At 37.7% G+C, this 20,436-nt stretch overlaps 1 protein-coding gene across 1 annotated transcript in view; it reads left to right on the forward strand.

Annotated features, from left to right (window-relative positions):
- Positions 1–20,436, forward strand: part of LOC129524470 (histone-lysine N-methyltransferase 2C-like) — a 61,539-nt gene that overhangs the window by 13,684 nt on the left and 27,419 nt on the right. The window contains 5 exon segments of the mRNA XM_055350061.2: positions 4,484–4,665; positions 4,921–5,085; positions 6,407–6,516; positions 7,020–7,085; positions 8,353–8,565. Coding sequence (XP_055206036.2) covers positions 4,484–4,665; positions 4,921–5,085; positions 6,407–6,516; positions 7,020–7,085; positions 8,353–8,565 — 736 coding nt within the window.

Below are 20,436 nucleotides of genomic sequence, written 5' to 3' on the forward strand. Positions count from 1 at the left end.
GTTTCAATAATAGGTTGTGAATCATGAGTGATTTTTATACCATTCTCCCTGCCCTTCAGACATCACTGTGTTATATCATTGTCAGTAAAATGTCAGTATAGTAAGCAAATCAACATTATCTCCTTCAGAATTCTTTGTTGATAACTACACTAGTATTTATTTTATAGGGTAATACAGGTTTTTGTGAATTTAGGAATCAAAATGAAAGATTGTAATTAATACTATCCAAAATAGAAGACTAGTACGGTTAATTTATGTAGTTTTTAAAAATTAGTTGCTCATGGTATGTGACTGAAAAACACAGAGTATATAAAGCCAATTAAAAATGGAGTTATATATGCATAAAATATGTTTCTTTTCTTCTTTGTGCTTTATATTCTGTATAAAAGTAGCTGCTATCATTAGATTTTGTTTTTTAGAATACTTAATGTTTTGGACCTAAGGAAATTGAACAAGATCCCTTTCAAGATAGTAATATATTTCTTTTAACCCATCCAACAATTACCGAATTCCCATTTTACAGATGAGTACGACTTACATAAGTTAAGATTGGACAATTAGTGCACTATCAGACACCTAGTTATTCCTGTTTTTAAAAATTATGTGTGGTTCCTTTTACGCAACACTGTTTTGGACAGTATAGAATACTGCAGTCTCATTGAGAAATACAGCAGTATCTAGAAATATACTAGGGATATGTGAATTGGCTCAGCTTGCATTTTTATTGCAGGAGGCAATTGTTTGTGGATAAGTTTGATACCTTTGAAGCTTCTTTTTAAGCTTGCTGGGGCAAGTCTAGAAAGCCTTCACTCTAAGGTGGATATTTTCAAACTTTATGGTTTTAGAACCTTAACACTGTTTAAAATTACTGGGGATGCCATAGTTTTTGTTCATGAGGATTTTAACTATGGACTAATCAGCATTTTAGAAATTAAAACTAGGAACATTTTGTAACACAAGACTACAGAAGCACAACCTGTACAATGTCAGTGTAATATTATGATACAACATGTAGCTTCTATAAACACCACTGTATAATTGTGAATAAATTAAAGTGAAAAAAGGCAAATTAAATCTTAGTATTATTTAAACTTGTTTTAACTTTACAGACCCACTGGGGTTCCCTAGTCCACATTTTGGTAGCTGCAGTCCTAGCATTAGTTTAACCCTATACTTAAGACTTGGCCTTTCTGGGATCACTACTGAATTCTACCCCCTGTTCACCAGTGTCTTTGTACTCTGACTGGTTGTGCTTCACTTGTCTTTGAGACTTTTGCAAGCTCTGGTAATTGTGCAGCTTACAAATTCCCAGTAGATGTACTTTTCCCTGGTTGTGGGTCTTTGGGCTTCTAAAAGTACGGCTTGGTGTTCCACCAAAGACTTCAGGGGATCCTTTGTAGATTTCTGGAGCTCTTAGTCCTTATTGCTTCTTCATTTTGAGTACTGTGTCCTGCAAATTCCACTGCCTCACCTTCCCTAACCTCAGCGAGGCCATTGATTGTACTCTGCTGAGGTTCTCCCTCCCTGGGCAGCGTTCTGGAAAATGTTTCTAGGCAGAATATCATAGGACTCCCTGAGTGTTTCCTTCCTCTCAGAGACCACTGTCTCCTTTACTATGTGTTGTCCAATATCTGAAAACAGTTGTTTCATACACTTTGTCCAATTTTCTACTATCCTATGGGAGAACAGGATGGTCCCATCTACTCCATTATCATTGAAGCATGTATCCGTATTAGATTATAAAACATATCTGTAACAACTTTGGACATGGTACCATGGATGGAATCCTGAATGACATCTTATTTGAAAAAACTTTTAAAACTAAGGCTAAACTGGTTCAACAGAAGAAAAAAAATGATAGTACAACCCCAGTACCTAAGTTAAAAGGAAATTTCAAAGAGGGAGAAATTGTTGAAGTGTTGAAGTACTAGAAGTCAAGAAACACAAACACTAATGTTTCCATTAGATTTGAGAATAAGAAGGTCTTGACAAGCCTGGCTTAAGCAGTTATGAGTGGATGTGGGTGTAGAGACCAGACTGTAGTGTTTTGAAGAGTGAATATAAGCGGAGAAACTTGAGAGTTTGGTTGTAAAAGGGACCACAGGTATCTGTGAAGAAAACTTAATAGGAATGAAGATAAATATTTTAAAACTTCTGCCACTAAACACCACAGATCTGTCTGCCACTTTGTCTTCAGGTCATTGTTTAAGCCAGGGTCAGGCAGACTGGCCCATAGACTAAATCTGGCCCATTTCCTGTGTTTGCAAATAAACTTTTATTGAAATATGGCCATGTTCTTTTGTTTACATATATTTGTAGCGGTTTTTGCATTACACTGGCAGAGTTTTTATAGAGTTGCAACAGATCATATGGCCCTCAAAACTTTGTGTTTACTCTCTGGCCCTTTACTGGAAATGTTTGCTGGCTACTGCTCTAAGCCACCCTGATCTTACCCCAGGCCATTTCCTTCATTTGGGCAAATAATATACTAACTTCGTAATCTAAGACAAATTCTTAAAAATCAATAAGCTAATCAAAATAATAAATATACATGTTTAAAAATCAAATGACATTAAAAGCCTTGTAATGGGCCGGGTGTGGTGCCTCACACCTGTCATCCCAGCACTTTGGGAGGCCGAGGTGGGTGGATCACTTGAGGGCAGGAGTTCAAGCCAGCCTGGCCAACACAGTAAAACCCCATCTCTACTAAAAATACAAAAATTAGCCGAGTGTGGTGGCTCATTCCTCTAGTCCTAGCTACTCAGGAGGCTGAGCCATGAGAATTATTTGAACATGGGAGCCGGAGGTTGCAGTGAGCTGAGATCACACCACTGAACTCCAGCCCAGGCAACAGAGCAAGACTCCATCTCAAAAAAAGAAAAGGCCTTGTAATGAACAACCAACTCTTGTCTTACTCTACCTCCACATCTGAGGCAATCACTTTTAATCTTTTCAGGTCTTTTTTCTTGTGGTTAATGTTACAGCTCTAAATAATCAACTGGTTTGCTGCTTTATCAATGCTAGATTTTGTTGACTTTCTGCTATGAATAAATAAATTCTGATTTAGGTCTTAAAATACACCTCCTTCCTTCTCCCAATATAGTTGTATTACTATGTTTAGTTCAATTAATAAGGTGTTGGTTATGACTCAGTAAATGTTCACTGCAGATCTAAACAGTATACTATGAGTTTCTTTTGTCTTTCATGGAGTTTTTAATAACAAGAAAGTAATAGTGACTCTCCATTCGTTCTTTGTTTTTGCCTACTATAGAACTATCATATAAGATTATTTTTTAAAGTACTGTTTTTTTCTGGGAGAAGTCCTACCCTCCTTCTAGACATTCCCTTCTCCTGCTCTGATATGTGCCAGTGGCTTCTGGGTGTGTTGTTCTCATCCTTAAACTTCCCTGGCCTGATGTTCTTTGTTGGATCTGTTGATTTATAGATCCTAAGTCTTCCTTTTCTTTGTAATACATCCTCATTCTGTTCCGCATATCTCTAAGTAACTTTATTAGAAGGAGAATGAAGGAGCTGAATTTTGAGTCTTCCTGTGTCTACAACGTATTCTGTCTTCACACATAGTTGCTTGTGTAGCTAGGTTGAGAATTGTACTTTGAAAAGTATTTTCCTGTAGAATTGGAAACTTATACTCTTCTAGCATCTGGAGTTGGGAAGTTTTGTGCCATTCTGATGGGTGTTCCTTTGAATTTAACTCTTTTATTTTCTTCTCTGGTAGCTTTTAGGCTTTCATGTACCTCATGATCTGAATTTTTATTCTGTACCCTCATTACTTGCTGTTTCATTATAATGTGGGCACTTGATTGGTTCTGTCTGACGATCCTAGTCTTTTGAGATGTTAAAGAAGTTCCACAATCTTAATATTACATGGTGTGGTTTCCTTCAGGAGTTTGTTAGGGATTTGGAGATTCCCAAATATTCTGCTAACTTATACCCTTGAGAGAGGGGAGAATAAACAGAGGAGTGAATGTGAACTTCAGAATTCCTAGCTTCATAGTCTAAATAGAAATCCTCTAAGATCGTAAAATGTCCCTAAGAACTCATGCTTTACGTTAATTTTTTTGGTATTTTTTCTATTGATTCTAAGCATGGAAATGTAGATGGAGATTTTGTTGATGTATTTTCAAATTATGTATCAATAATAGTGAAGCTTACTTGATTTCTTTAAAATCTGGTCACTATATCTATAAATATAGTGGACATTAAATGTACAGCATAAGGTAATTATGTGGACTTTAAAAAGGCATTAAAATATGTGCCATTTTCTATTATTCTGCTCAGTAGGCTCCTAAAAGCGTGTATGAACATGCCCAACCCAGTATTGGGCCTCCGTAGGTGCTTAATAAATGTTAGTTGATTGCCCCTTTCTGCTTCTAGGTACATAAGCACCATATTAATTTATATAGTATATTTGATTATGTTAGGTTAATGCATAAATCACATGGATTGGTTGTTTCTTTTACAGATCACTAAAGTAGTTCTTAGCAAAGGTTGGAGGTGTCTTGAGTGCACTGTGTGTGAGGCCTGTGGGAAGGCAACTGACCCAGGAAGACTCCTGCTGTGTGATGATTGTGACATAAGTTATCACACCTAGTGCCTAGACCCTCCATTGCAGACAGTTCCCAAAGGAGGCTGGAAGTGCAAATGGTTCTCTAGGGTTTGTTTGCCTTGTTAGTCTTTCAAGTTCAGAGCTTTCTCATACCACTTTAGTTTTTAAAAATTAGCCATACCTATTTAATTGAATAATACACATATTCTATGATAGATACCACTAATCAGAAAAATTTTCACATACACATTAAATCGTTAGCCCCATTATGTTCGTATGTAGCTTCCTGAATTACAGTAACTGAATAACTAAGAAAATAAAATTGAGACTTTTCGGGGGGATTTGGATTTCAGGTGTGTTTGGTGCAGACACTGTGGAGCAACATCTGCAGGTCTAAGATGTGAATGGAAGAACAATTACACACAGTGCGCTCCTTGTGCAAGCTTATCTTCCTGTCCAGTCTGCTATTGAAACTATAGAGAAGAAGATCTTATTCTGCAATGTAGACAATGTGATAGGTATTGTGCTATTTTTTCATCTTTTTAAAGCTTTTCTCTTTGAAATGTAGCAAAAAAAAAAAATGGAAAATAGCTTTTCCTTAATCACAAGTTTTAGGTACAGAGCTTTTTGCCTTGTAGATTTTTAGTCACCTAGAAACTTACAGAATTGATTTCCTGTTTTGAATTCTCAACTCCAGACTAAAGTTTTGTTTTGTTTTGTTTTTAAATTTAGAGACAGAGTCTTGCTCTGTCGCCAGGCTGGAGTGCAGGGGCGCTATCTTGGCTCACTGCAAACTCCACCTCCGCCTCCTGGGTTCAAGCGATTCTCCTGCCTCAGCCTCCGGAGTAGCTGGGACTACAGGTGCATGCCACCACGCCCAGCTAATTTTTGTATTTTTAGTAGAGACGGTTTCACCATGTTGGCCAGGATGGTCTCCATCTTTTGACGTTGTGATCTGCCCACCTCAGCCTCCGAAAGTTTTATGATTATAGGCGTGAGCCACTGTGTCCACCCGAGACTAAAGATTTTTAATTTAGGCCTTTTTGAGGGTTTAGGAATCCCTTGAAATTAGATGGAGAATTATTGCCTTCATCTATGCCGTTTCTTATGAAGGGTTTCTGAATCTTTTAATAGATTATAAAAAATATCTAACACTTTCTGTTCTCCTTAAACCACTTTCTCTTAAAGCTCTAGATACTAGATATCTAGGTATTAGATAGCACCTTCTGCCCTCCCTACATAATTATGTGGAATTTCAAAATCAAGAATGTTTCCTTGCTTTCATTGGTATATTGTTGTACTCTTCAGAAGTTAAGCAGTGAACATATATTGATAGTATTATTTTATCAGTAGTACAGTATTCTTGGGACTCTGGCTACTAATTATCTGTTCCATTGCAAGACAACTTTTTACTTTATTTCCCAATTACCATTCAACATCGCTTTCCATGAGATATGTCTACTTCAAGTTAGATGCATTGCCTGGAGCCCATATATGCTAGCACTGCCATTTGCAGTTTTCTGAATACCTTTGTGTTTGCCCTAACTAGCTTCCTTGCTGTCTTTGAAATATTTAATATATGATTATAAAATAATTAGCTTCCTTATGTAATGTGCTTTGCTTCCTCTCTAATAGTTGTTCTCATTCCTTTTTATTTCCTCCTTAGCTCTATGAAAGTTTTTCTGTTAATAGGGATAGTTAGGAGAAAAGGGCAAGGTAGGAGGAGCATGTGAGGCTTAGGGCTTTTAAGTTTGAAGACTCAGTGTTACAGGTTTAAAAGGTAGCAGTTCTCAGTATATTCCATTTTTTTAAAAAAATGTACAAATATGGTCTTTTTAGATGGATGCATGCAGTTCGTCAGAACTTAAATACTGAGGAAGAAGTGGAAAATGTAGCAGACATTGGTTTTGATTGTAACATGTGCAGACCCTATATGCCTGCGTCTAATGGTAAGAGAATAATTTAAACTGAGTCTGCATTTCTGTACCACTCATTTGCACCTTACTGTCCATAACCAATGAATTTGCTTAGCTCTACTCTATTTTATCTTTGTGAAACTTACTTTGACAAGTATTTTATGAAAAATATTATTGTTGGTTATACATGACTTATCACAACTTGTTATAAAACAATTTACATGAAACAATAAAAAGCACATACTTTAGATGTAAACTATAATTTTGCTTCCAAGGAACATGATCTTGTAGTTATTGACAATATGTCAAAATCCAATGTGTTGATTCTTTCTTAGCCAGGTTTTCCTCCATGACTTGAGTATTTCCTTCATCACTTCTTGTTTTGTTGTTGCTTTAAAAAGTGCTTTTAACTTTAGTGTTCAAACATTTATTTTAATAAAATGAGTATAGAAACAGAAAATTTAATCATACATAAGTATGTAAATACACTTTACCTTTTCTGAAAAGAATTACCTGGATTTTTTTTTTCATTTCAGTGCCTTCCTCAGACTGCTGTGGATCTTCACTTGTAGCACAAATTGTCACAAAAGTAAAAGAGCTAGGTAAAATTTGAAATGCTTTACTTAATTTAATTAATTTACTTTGCTTAATTTTTACATAATTGGCTTACCACTTGTAAAATCTGCTTCAATCATATGGGTGTTCTATCCAAATTCCATAATGTTGGTAATCATTTCCACAATGATATATAAAATGTCATCCAGCTTTACTGGGGCAGTATTCCTACAAATTTCAGCAAGTTGGCAACAAAAATAACAGCTCTTAGAATAACCATTAATGCCATACTTACTTTGGTTTCATTGATATATTACTGTGCTTAATTATCAGTTAGCAGAAAATACGGCCTAGTTAGCAAGCAGATTTCTTTTAGAATTAATTCAATCTCTTAATTTTTTAAAATAATTAATAAGCCTAGTATGGTGATTAATATGATATTCTTATTAAACAGTCATTCTTTTGAATACTTGTATTTAATAGCACCTGATACAAAAACATTTGGATAGTACAGGAATTGTTCTAAGGAACAACAGTTTTGTACATTTAAAATTAAATCTGCAGGATTTGTACTTATTTATTACTTCTCCCTATTAGTAACTATGTTGATACTCTGATTTTTCCAGATGAGCTTCTGGAGTATTCTCTCTTTTCTTGTGTAAATAGATCCCTGCCTTTTGATCTTTTCCAGGAAAAAGCTCATAGTGGATTAGCTGAGCATTGCATTTCTTTGCAGTGCTTCTAACTCTTTTTATTGGGACATGAAAATAGAAATGCCAGGAAGACTTTTTTGAGACGGAGTCTCGCCCTGTCACCCAGGCTGGAGTGCAGTGGCATGATCTCGGCTCACTGCAACCTCCGCCACCCAGGTTCAAGCGATTCTCCTGCCTCAGCCTCCCGCATAGCTTGGATTACAGGTGCCCGCCACCACGCCCGGCTAATTTTTTGTATTTTTAGAAGAGACAGGGTTTCACTGTGTTAGCCAGGATGGTCTCGATCTCCTGACCTCGTGATCTGCCTGCCGCCTCGGCCTCCCAGAGTGCTGGGATTACAGGCATGAGCCCCCGCACCCGGCCCAGGAAGACCATTTTTTTAGAAACATGTAACATTTCTGCCTATAATCCAAGGAAGTTTGACCTATTTTTCCTAGTTTTTATTGGGTTTCTTGAAGTTAATTATTCATGCATTTCATAGATACGTAATTGCTTTCTAGAACTACAGTCACATTCCCTTGACATGGGTATTTTGGAACAGTAATCAGTCAAATTTAAAATGAAAGTTTAAATTTGTATTCTTGGGATTTTGTAATTTTAGACCCACCCAAGACTTATACCCAGGATGGTGTGTGTTTGACTGAATCAGGGATGACTCAGTTACAGAGCCTCACAGTTGCAGTTCCAAGAAGAAAACTGTCAAAACCAAAACTGAAATTGAAGATTATAAATCAGAAGAGCGTGGCCATCCTTCAGACCCCTCCAGACATCCAATCAGAACATTCAAGGGATGGTGATATGGATGATAGTCGAGGTAATACTAATTTATTTTCCATGAAATATGTGTGCAAGAATTACAGCATATAAAGTAACTTTTGAAATATGTGTATGATTTACCAAAGGGTAAATCACACTGACTTAGATAACCCCGATGTGACCCTTGCCATCTCCAAATGAGTGATCTTCTTAGACCTTGCCTTTTCAGGTTCTCTTCCTTTCACACGTTTTAGAACAGACCTACCTTACAGAAATCTCAAGGAGCACCATATCTTTGAAGATCACAGGTGGGGAAATACAGAGGGCTTGACTTTAGTTTGCTAGATAACGACACAAACCTTCTCAGATACTGTGAGCTTGGATAATACCATGTTTAAGTGAAGGTAGTTGATGCATACATTCTAGAAATGGAAAAGCTGTCATTTAATATTACTTCAGGTATAACTTCATATTCACCAGTGTGCATCATAAAGTATTGGTTTATAAACATTTTCTTAATCAAAGTAAATATAAGGTTTTTCTAGCTGAATTCTTTTTTTTTTTTTTTTTTTGGTTGGGAGACAGGGTCTTGCTCTGTTGCCCAGGTTAGAGTGCAGTGGCATGATCTTGGCTTACTACAATCTCTGCCTACTGGGTTCATGCGACCCTCCTACCTCAGCCTCCTGAGTAGCTGGGACCATGGATGCGGGCCACCATGCCTGGCTAATTTTTGTATTTTTTTGTAGAGATGGGGTTTTGCCATTTTGCCAAGACTGATCTTGAACTCCTGGGCTCAAGCCATCTGCTCTGCTCAGCCTGCTGAATTCTTGAGATAGCAAAATATTTTAATAGTAACCTAAAATCCAATATGAATTAAAGAGGATTACTGTAGGTTTCCTCATTTTTGGGGTGGTTATTTATTTTCAACTGATTCAGAATTGAAGCGATAATTATTTCTGTTCCATTACATTTTATTTCATAGTTTTTTGTTTTTTTTTTTTTAAGGGGCAGTGTCTTGTTACATTGCCCAGGCTGGTTTCCAACTCCTGGGCTCAAGTGATCCTCCTGCCTCAGCCTCTCAAGTAGCAGGTACTATAGGCATGTGCCACTGCAGCCGGCTTTGAGACAATAGAATTTATTGAATACCTACTGTATGTCAGATGTTGGAAATCATATCAGTGTACAAAACAGGTAGAATTCTCTGCATAGAGTTTATATTTTAATGTTAGGTAACTCAACTCTTAAAAAAAATCAGTTAATTATAATGTGTTTGGCAAGTCCCATGGTAAAAATTAAGTTTGATAAAGAGGAATTGCCTGGCCAGGCACAGTGGCTTATGCCTGTAATCTCAGCACTTTGGGAGGCCAAGGTAGGTAGATCACTTGAGGTCAGGAGTTCGAGACCAGACTGGCCAACATGGTGAAACCCGTTCTCTGCTAAAAATACAAAAATTAGCCAGGCTCAGTGGCATGCACCTGTAATCACAGCTACTTGGGAGGCCAAGGCAGGAGAATTGCTTGAACCTGGGAGGCGGAGGTTACAGTGAGCCGAGATTGCACCACTGCACTCCAGCGTGGGTAACAGAGCAAGACTCCGTCTCCAAAAAAAAAAAAAAAAAAAAGGAATTGGAAGTACAGACAGGTGTTTAGGGTCCATATGAACAGAAAGCAGTATTTGAGCACAGATTTTAAAGAGGTGAGTGAGTGAGCCACTTGATTACCTGAGAGAAGAGCATCCCAGACAGTGAGGAAGCCAGTGTAAAGGCTCTGGGTGAGAGTGTGCTGAGCATGTTTGAAGAGTGTTGTGGAGACCAACAGAGTGAGCAGAGGGGACAGTCAGAAGGTGAGAAGATTAGAGATGTGAGGACAAGAAGGACGGCTCAGTATATCTCACACAACCATAAGGTGATGTGTCAGTAGTTTGTGCTTAATAGCAATGGAATAGGAGGCCATTGAATGTTCCTGAAAAGAAGAACACCATGATCTTATTTATATTTTAAGAGGAACACTCTCCTATGATATAAGTAGATGATTAGGTGCAAGAGTTATGACAGGTAGATCAGTGAGAAACAATGGTCCAGGTGAGAGGTAATTGTGGCTTTGAAAAGGTATGTCTTTTGTGGCCGGGCTCGGTGGCTCATGCCTGTAATCCCAGCACTTTGGGAGGCCAAGGTGGGTGGATCACCTGAGGTCAGGAGATCAAGACCATCCTGGCCAACATGGTGAAACCTTGTCTTTACTAAAAATACAAAAATTAGCTGGGCGTGGTGGCAGGCACCTGTAATCCCAGCTATTTGGGAGGCAGAGGCAGAGGATTGCTTGAACCCAGGAGGCAGAGGTTGCAGTGAGCCAAGATCGAGCCACTGCACTCCAGCCTGGTGACAGAGTGAGACTCCATCTCAAAAAATAAATAAATACATGAAAAGATATGTCTTTTGTATGTTCTTGATAATTTTTGTTTTTTAGTGTGTTTTGGGTCTATGTTGCTGGGAGAAACACTTTCTGATGCTTGTATGTAACTGATTTTCAGATACAGTTGAACAGGTAATTTGATTTGGGGGCTTGGAGTTTGCAAAGAAGTAGTCCATATACTTGGAGGAATTGATCAGATCAGCATTAACAAGAATTTCCATTTCTGAGGATGTTAAAAAATGTCTGAAAAAGGTTTCCATAGTCTCTTAAATTTGGGAAGTGCTCCATTTCACAAAATATGAAAGGTTTCTTGATAATAGTACACATTGTTTCCCAAATTATGTGATTATAATACCTTTTTAAAACAACACAGAAGACCTTGGAAGGTTTTCCTTGTGACTTACCACTTGTAAACACTGAGAAATGGTGATATGTTTCAATTTCATATTTTCTCATTGACTCGTATCAGGGTAAAAGAAAATCAGTTGAAAAATTGCCCTTGCTTTTTTAAAATTTACGTGATAAAATAGCCCATCTGAGTTTACTGAATTTGTCCTTATTTTTATTGAATATGAAAAAAGATTGTTTAGTGTGTTGGATGTTAAATGCTACGACAATTTTAGAATTTAAGGAATTGAATATACAGTATTTTCATGACTAGTCCCTCATGTTCATTTACATGCCAGGATCTCACATCCTTTGCAGAAGGAAAGGTACATTCCTAGGGATAAAATAAATGCATGTTACTTGGACAACATTTTTGCTTTCTGTTTGCTAAATAAAAATCCTTTTTAAAAATTTAGTATTGCCACACTTTGCCATATTAAAAATGTTTTAGATTACTATATTATCCTGAAACTACATGTACACACACACCCCTAAAATAAGTTTTATGGTATTTCATATGCCTGTATGGGAGAAAAAATACGAAAAGAATACAATCATCATAAGTTCTTATTATTACGTTATGCTGAGATTTCTAATAACGCTGCCCTTTTCTGGGTATTTTTTATTAACCTAAAATTTGTGATGTTTTAGACTGTTTCACTAACATGTTTTGATAACGTCTCAGTACCCTTGGGAAAGCATTATAAAGTAGTGGGCAACGATGAAACCTACTCTGGATGTTTTTAGGCAAATTTTTTAACTTCTCTGATGCTAGTGTTCTCATTTATAAAATAGGTTAACCAGGATGAGCCCATAGGATAGTTGTGCTGATGAGGTGCAAGGATGCATGCCAGGCACCCAGCACTGGCTCTTCCCAGACATGGAGTGCTCAGTAACCGTGAGCTATTAGAATACAAGTGCCCAACCAGTGCTTGAGCAATTGTGTTCTCTGTCCAACAGAACTCAACAGAATCCCACGTTTGTCTTTATATGTGAATTCAGTTCCTTTTGAGTTAGTAAGAAATTATGCCTGTGTTGGGGTAATTGAACTTTCAGGAGGAGGGAATTGTCTGCCACAATTATTCTCTGAACTTAATGTTTCCATGTCTTTTTCTTCATTTTGGAAGTTGTGGAAAAATTATAATGAAAGAGTATATAAACGTTTTCCTCTGTATTATAGCGTATCTGACAATTTCCTTTATTAAAAAGTATGATATATTAGGGAGAGACTTGATGAATTTAAAATTAAAGTTTGAAAAGTGTTACTGACTATAAGTGATCTTCGGCTGTGCAGTTTTCAACTTGAGGTTGTCAGAATGTAATATTACACATTATATTACACACATCTACAGAATCCAAATTGTGATGTTCCTGGAGTATTGGAACAATACCTATGACTTTTTGTTTCTATTGATTTTTAACTCTTCTAATAACCACTTCTTTAAGAAAAGTCATACATCATCACTTTGGTGTATCAGAAACAAATTCCTTATGCAATAAAAGCATACTTCTTTCTCATTCACCTACTGGGATCTAGAAACCCTGTTAATGCAAGAAAAAAATCCCAAACCTCAATAAAATAACACTCTGTTTGTCTCAAGAGTGGAAACACAACACATTTCCTCTCAACTGGTGGTCCCAGATCGACCATCACAGTGTATGGATGTGTTTGGAGGTGTGGGAATAGGACTGCACTGAGGCTCTAGAAGGCCAGCAGGTGGGGCAGACTGAATGGAGGGAGGGGAGTGGCATTCAGTAACTACTGGAGCGTGGGAAGAGTGAGGTAGACTGTCCATCTGGTGAAGGTGGCTGCTTCCTTGAGGTTTGTTACTTTCTGTAATGTTAATTCCCTCAACTTTTAAAATTTGATTTTTAGACAAGTTATACATTCAAATGATTTAAAATTGGAAAATAATAAAAAGGTAAACAGTGAACTCTCTCCCTTTCCCATGCCTTCATGCCCCCAGTTTACATCTCCAGAAACCTCAGAGGTTTCTCGTGTAACCTTCCAGATGTGTTTTATGCATGTACAAGGAAATGTGTGTGTATATATATATATATATTTGTGTGTGTGTGTATATATATATTTTATTCCTTTTGTCTTACTACTTTTTGCTGTCCTTCATTTTTTTATGGCTGCAAATATTCCTTTGTATGGAAATATAAGCAATTTAATTTACCTGTTCTTTCCCCTGTTGATAGACCTTTGGGTGTCTTTCAATCTTTTTTTTTTTTTTTTTTTTTGAGACAGAGTGGACTCCACCCAGGCTGGAGTGCAGTGGCACGATCTTCGCTCACTGCAAGCTCCGCCTCCTGGGTTCACGCCATTCTCCTGCCTCAGCCTCCTGAGTAGCTGGAACTACAGGCGCCCGCCACCATGCCCGCCTAATTTTTTTGTACTTTTAATAGAGACGGGGTTTCACCATGTTAGTCAGGATGGTCTCGATCTCCTGACCTCGTGATCTGCCTGCTTCGGCCTCCCAAAGTGCTGGGATTACAGGCGTGAGCCGCCGTGCCCGGCTTTCTTTCAATCTTTTGCTGTGAATAGTACAATGTATCACCTGGTATATTTATAATGTTGTATGTAAGTGGGCCTGCAAAGGTGAATTCCTTGCTAAATCCAAAGACATAATGCATTTGAAACTGTTTTTGGAAGGTAGGATACAGTTTTTTGTTTTTTTTTCATTTTTTTATTATACATATCTGAGGCATACAATATGCTTTGTATACATAGTGAAATGATTACTATGGTCAAACAAATGTCTGTATCCTTCACCTTCCATAGTTTCTGTGTGTGTACACCTAAAATCTCTTTCAGCGAATTTTCTGTACACAATATTATTAACTATGGTTCTCATGCTGTGTATTAATTTGATCTCTAGAATTATTCATCTTACCTAACTGCAGATTTGTACCCTCCGACCTACTTCTGCCCATCCCACCCATCCCCTACCTCCAGACCCTTGAAAACCACCATTCTACTCTCTATACGTTCAGCTTCTCACCCCGCTGCCTCCCATTCTGCTTATTAAATGAGATCATACAGTATTTTTCTGTGTCTGGCTTACTTTATTTAGTATACTTTCCTCCCGGTTCATCCATGTTGTCACAAATGGCAGTATCTCCTTTCTTAAAGCTAACTATTCCATTGTATAAAGTCCTCATTGTCATCAGTAAGTTCTTAGAAACTGTGGTTAAGAGGGGAAAAAAAGTATGACAAAACTGATTTTTTTTTTCATTTTGCATTATGCCAAAATTAGATTGAAGGAAACAGTGTTACTTGAGGACCTGCTGTATGTTCATTTAGCTTAATGTCTCAGTTCCCAAGAACCTATTGATGACATTAAGGGAGGACTTAATATATGTATATACAAACGTCACAATTTCTTTATCCATTCATCTGTCCTTGAATGGGTAAGTAAATTGTCCATCAGGACACTTAGTTTGTTTCCATATCTTGGCTATTGGAAGTAATGCCGCCATGAACGTGGGAGTGCAGATGTCTCTCTCAGATGCTGATTTTATTACCTTTGAATATATGCCCAACAGAGGCATTGTTGGATCTTATGGTAGTTGTATTTTTTTTAAGGAAACTCTATACTGTTTTCAATAATGGCTATACTAATTTACATTCCTATCAACCATGTACAAAGGTTTCATTTTCTACACATCCTCACCAACACTTATGTCTTTGCCTTTTTGATAATAGTCATTCTAAGAGACATGAGATGATATCTATTGTGGTTTTAATTTTCATTTTCCTCATGATTATGATGTTGAGCATCTTTTCATATACCATTTGACCATTAGTGTGACTTTGGAAAAATGGCTATTCAGGTCCTTGCCTATTTTAAAATCCAGTTATTTGGGTTTTTTTTTTTTTTTTTTTTTTTTTTTTTTTTTTTTTTGCTACTGAGTTGTGTGAGTTCTTTATATGTTTTGGATTTTAACCCCTTATCAGATGTGTGGTTTGCCAATATTTTCCCCTAATCCCTGTGCTACCTTTTTACCCCTGTTTTGTTTTTTTTTTTTTTTTACTGCTATGCAGAAGCTTATTTGCTTGATGTAGTCCCACTTGCTTATTTTTGCTTTTGCTACCTGAGCTTTTGATGGGATATCCAAAAAATCATTGTCAAGGAGGATATTAAGAAATTTTTCTCCTAAATTTCCTTCAAGGAGGTTTATGGTTTCAGGTGTTAGGTATTTAATCTATTTTGAGTTGCTTTTTATGTATGATGTGTAAGATAGGCATCAGGTCCAGTTTCATTCTTTTGCATATAGATATCTAGTTTTCTTACCACTACTTATTGAAGACACCATCTTTTCCCTATTGTATCTTGTTGGACTTGTCAAAAATTAGCTCATAATATATGCTTGGGTTTATTTTTGGGCTCTGTATTCAGTTCCATTGATCCATGTGTCTGTTTTTATGCCAGTACCATACTGTTTTGATAACTATCACTTTGTAATATAAGTTGAAATCAGGTAGTGTGATACCTCCTACTTTGTTTTTCTTTCTCAAGATTCTTTTGGCTATTCAGCATCTTTTATGATTTAATACAAATTTTAGAATTGTGTTTTCTATTTTTATGAAAAATGCCTTTGGAAATTTGATAGGGATTGCATTGAATCTGTAGATCACTTTGGATAGTATGGACATTTTAACAATATTCTTCCAATCCACAAACTTGGGGATATCATTATATTTATTTGTGTCTTTAGTTTTTTTCTGTTTTTTGAGACAGAGTCACACTCTGTTGCCCAGGCAGAAGTGCAGTGGTGTGATCTCAGCTCACTGCAACCTCCGCCTCCTCCTGGGTTCAAGCAATTCTGCTGCCTCAGCCCCCCAAGTAGCTGGGATTACAGGTGCCTGCCACCACGCCCGCCTGGCCAATTTTTGTATTTTTAGTAGAGACAGGGTTTCGCCATGTTGGCCAGGCTGGTCTTGGACTCCTGACTTTAGGTGATCTACCCGCCTTGGCCTCCCAAAGTGCTGGGATTACAGGCGTGAGCCACCATGCCCGGCTGTGTGTCTTCAGTTTACTTTGTCTGTATTTTATAGTGTTTAGTATATAAAGCTTTCACTTCCTTCATTAAATTTGTTCCTCAGTGTTTTATTTTTTTGATGTTATTTTAAGTGGAAATGTTTTCTTGATTTTTTTTCAGATCATTATTTGTATAAAGAAATACATCTGATTTTTGTATATTGATTTTGTATCCTGCTACTTGACTGAATTCATTTATTCTAGTAACTGTGGAATTTTTAGGGGTTTCTACATACAAGATCATGTCATCTGCACACAGGGATAATTTTACCCCCTTTTTTCTGCTGATGCCTTTTATTTCCTTTTCTTATGTGATTGCTCTGGCTAGGACTATGTTGAATATAAGTGTTAAGAGTAGGCATCCTTGTCTTGTAGCAGATATTGAAGAAAAGCTTTCAGTCTTTCCCTGTGGTAGGTTTGTTTTTGAATAGGCAATACCTGTGCATGATACAAGAAATACAAAAGTCTTAAAAAGAGTGAACAATGTTAAGTTAGCCTACCTTTTGGCCATCCCTTCCTTGGAAAGAACCAGTGTTTTCTTATAACTTTCCAGAGATTAGTCATCTAGATACAAGTATGTATATATGGGAGAATTTCTCATATTTGGGTGATAACAGTCTTTTTCTCTTTTCTTTTCTTTTCTTTCTGTCTTTCTTTCTGTCCTCTTCTCGTCTCTTCTCTTCTCTTTTCTTCGTTTCTTTTGACGGAGTCTTGCTTTGTCGCCCAGGCTGGAGTGTAGTGGCACAATCTCGGCTCACTGCAAGCTCTGCCTCCCAAGTTCATGCCATTCTCTTGCCTCAGCCTCTGGAGTAGCTGAGACTACAGGCACCCGCCACCACGCCTGGCTAATTTTTTGTATTTTTAGTAGAGACGGGTTTTCACCGTGTTAGCCAGGATGGTCTCTATCTCCTGACCTCGTGATCCACCCACCTCAGCCTCCCAAAGTGCTGGGATTACAGGCATGAGCCTCCGTGCCTGGCCGATAACGGTCTTTTTCTTTATTTCAGCCTGTGGGAATCAGAAGGCCCTTGTGAAGATGTTGGTTAGAAGAGACTTTAGCTACAGTGATACCACTTGTGTTAGGGCACTGTATGTGCTACTTTATGCCATTTGTCTCAACATGTATGCTTACTGGTGTCACTATGAACCTCATCAATAAAAGTGCTCTCTTGGTTTTTACTGTCCTTGTGTGCATTGTTTCAGGTGAAAGGTGGTCTTTGTACTAGATCCAGTGCTATCCTTGGCCACAAACCATTGCATATGATTAATTTGGGGATTTCCTCTTTATCATCCTGGAGATCATCTTCTGTTTTCTCCTGTGTTACATGTGTTTTCTGCAATTTCATGAATTTCCCTTTATTTCTTCCCTCAATTTGGGTGGAACGTATCTTCCGCAGCTCCCTGACAGAGAATGTGTGGAAGGTAAGTTTTGAGCATTATATACTTCTGAAAATGTCTTTATTTTACCTTCCTACCTGACTCATCTTTTCCAGGTTGGAAATACATTTTCATTTATCATTTTTAGTCAATTGATCCACCGTCTTTTAGTTTCTAGTATATGAAGAACTCGGTTTTTTCTATGTGACCTGTGTTTTCTTGGAAGCTCTTAAGATTTTAGGAAATTCTTTGTCCTCAGTGTTCTAAAATTTCATGAGGATAACGTCTGTTTTTGTCTATTTTTGACATTTAAAATCTGTTTTGTTAGGCACTGAGTGGTCTCTTTCAGTCTGCTGTCTTATATCCTTCAGTGGTAGGAAATGTTCTTGAACTATATTATTGATAACAATTCCCTCTCTTTTTCCAGAATTCTGCTTTTCAGATGTGAAACATACTCAGTTTTTCTCTGCTTCTTTCCAATCATGTCCTTATTTTATCTTCCTCTACTGAGTTTTGTTTTTATTTCAGTTATTTCAAGAGCTTTCTTTCCTCCCTTTGAATGTTTCTTTTGTAGCATCCTATTCTTGCCTCAAGGGTATCTTATATTATCCCTCAGAGGATTTTAATCTTTTTGAAGATTTTCTTTACTTCCTACTTAGTCTGTTAATTCCAAATTGTCTTTTATGTTCTCAGGTCTCTGTCTTTTATGTTACAGATCAAGGGTGTTGCAGATCTTCTGGCTTCCATGGCCCACATTGGAAGAAGCGTTGTCTTGGGCCACACGTAAAATACACTAATGATAGCTGATGAGCTTTTTTTAAAAAAAAAACCTCATAAAAAGTCTCATAATGTTTTATGAAAGTTTATGAATTTGTGTTGGGCTGCATTTAAAGCATCTTGGCTGCAGGTTGGACAAGCTTGTTATAGACCATTGTCAGATAATCTTTATGATACATGCATGATTAAAAGTGAAGAACTAAAGATGGAGACTGGATAGATAGTATTTTTATTTTTTAAAAAGGAATTAAGTAGTTGATTAGAAAGCTTTGAGTATGTGGTGGTGCTTGTCGATTTGTAAGTTTAGTGGGGTGATTTGTGCTGACCATTTGGTGAACCCTCTGGTTTCAGTATCTTTAGATGTTCTTCTTGAACTGATCAGGTTCCCCACAACAGTCTTTTCAAACCTCATACTTGGAGGCTAGAGATCTGGCTGCTAGCTTTCTGAGAATTCAGTGGGGAAATGTGGGGTCCGGCAGCGGGAGCAGAATGGGGTTGTCCACACTTAGTATGCCCATATTTTCTTGGTCCTATTTTCGATCTTCATCCCATTGTTCCGTTTAAGGTCACCCAGGAATCCTGCATCCCACAAATGAGAGTAGCAGCTTCTCAGTGTGTAAACCTAGGAAGCAGGTGTAGGGAGTATAACTTCTGCAGATAATTAAATCTCTTGTTGCTTCAGTTTTCTCCCACTTATTTCCAAAGGTGGCCAGTTTTCCTAGTTTCTCAGCCTTCTGAGGATTGTTATAAACTGGATTCTTTTTTTCAGTTCTTTCTGCTCTCAACTGAGAATTTGCCTTTGTTAAGTTGTTTTTCTCCTTTCCTATTGTCTTTTTTTTTTTTTTTTTTTTTGAGATTGGGTCTTTCTCTGTTGTCCAGGCTGGAATGCAGTAGTGTGGTCATAACTCACTGTAGCCTCAACCTTCTGGGCTCAAGCAATTCTCTTCTTCCACCTCAGCCTCCCAAATAGCTGGGATTACAGGCATGCCACCATGCCACAGCTTGATTTTATCTTTTAAAAATAGATTATTTCAGTGTGTTTTTAGTAGGGTTTCAGGAGAATGTAATTTTAATGTATGAATTTAGTCTGCCACCTTAACCCAAAATTCCCTGTCATTAACTTTTAGGTGGGTTTATTTGAAGGTAAACAATTGGTATTGTCATCTTTGGTGTTTGTTTTTTTCAGTAATTTTCTTTTTTCTTTTCTTTTCTTTTCTTTTCTTTTCTTTTCTTTTCTTTTCTTTTCTTTTCTTTCTTTCTTTCTTTTTTTTTTTTTGAGAAAGAGTCTCGCTGTCACCCAGGCTGGAGTGCAATGGTGCCAACTCGGCTCACTGTAAGCTCTGCCTCCCGGGTTCACGCCATGCTCCTGCCTCAGCCTCCCACGTGGCTGGGACTACAGGCACCAGCCACCTCACCTGGCTAATTTTTTGTATTTTTGGTAGAGACGGGGTTTCACCCCGTTAGCCAGGATGGTCTCGATCTGACCTCGTGATCCGCCCACCTTGGCCTCCCAAAGTGCTGGGATTACAGGCATGAGCCACCGCGCCCGGCTTTTTTTTTTTTTTTTTTTGAGAGATGAAATTTCACTCTTGTTGCTCAGGCTGGAGTGCAATGGCACGATCTCGGTTCACTGAAACCTCCGCCTCCCGGGTTCAAGCAATTCTCCTGCCTCAGCCTCCTGAATAGCTGGGATTTTAGGCGTGTACCACCATGCCCAGATAATTTTGTATTTTTAGTAGAGACTCACTATGTTGGTCAAGCTGGTACGGAACTTCTGACCTCAAGTGATCCACCTGCTTTGACCTCTCAAAGTGCTGGGATTATGGGCATGAGCCACCGTGCCTGGTCTATAAACTTTTCTTTTCACGGTTTAGTCATAAGTCCATAGCCATTATCAGATTGTTATGGAATTGGCCTCAAATATAGACCAAA

Source organism: Gorilla gorilla, chromosome 13 (genome assembly GCF_029281585.2).
Source record: "Gorilla gorilla gorilla isolate KB3781 chromosome 13, NHGRI_mGorGor1-v2.1_pri, whole genome shotgun sequence".
NCBI lineage: Eukaryota > Metazoa > Chordata > Mammalia > Primates > Hominidae > Gorilla > Gorilla gorilla.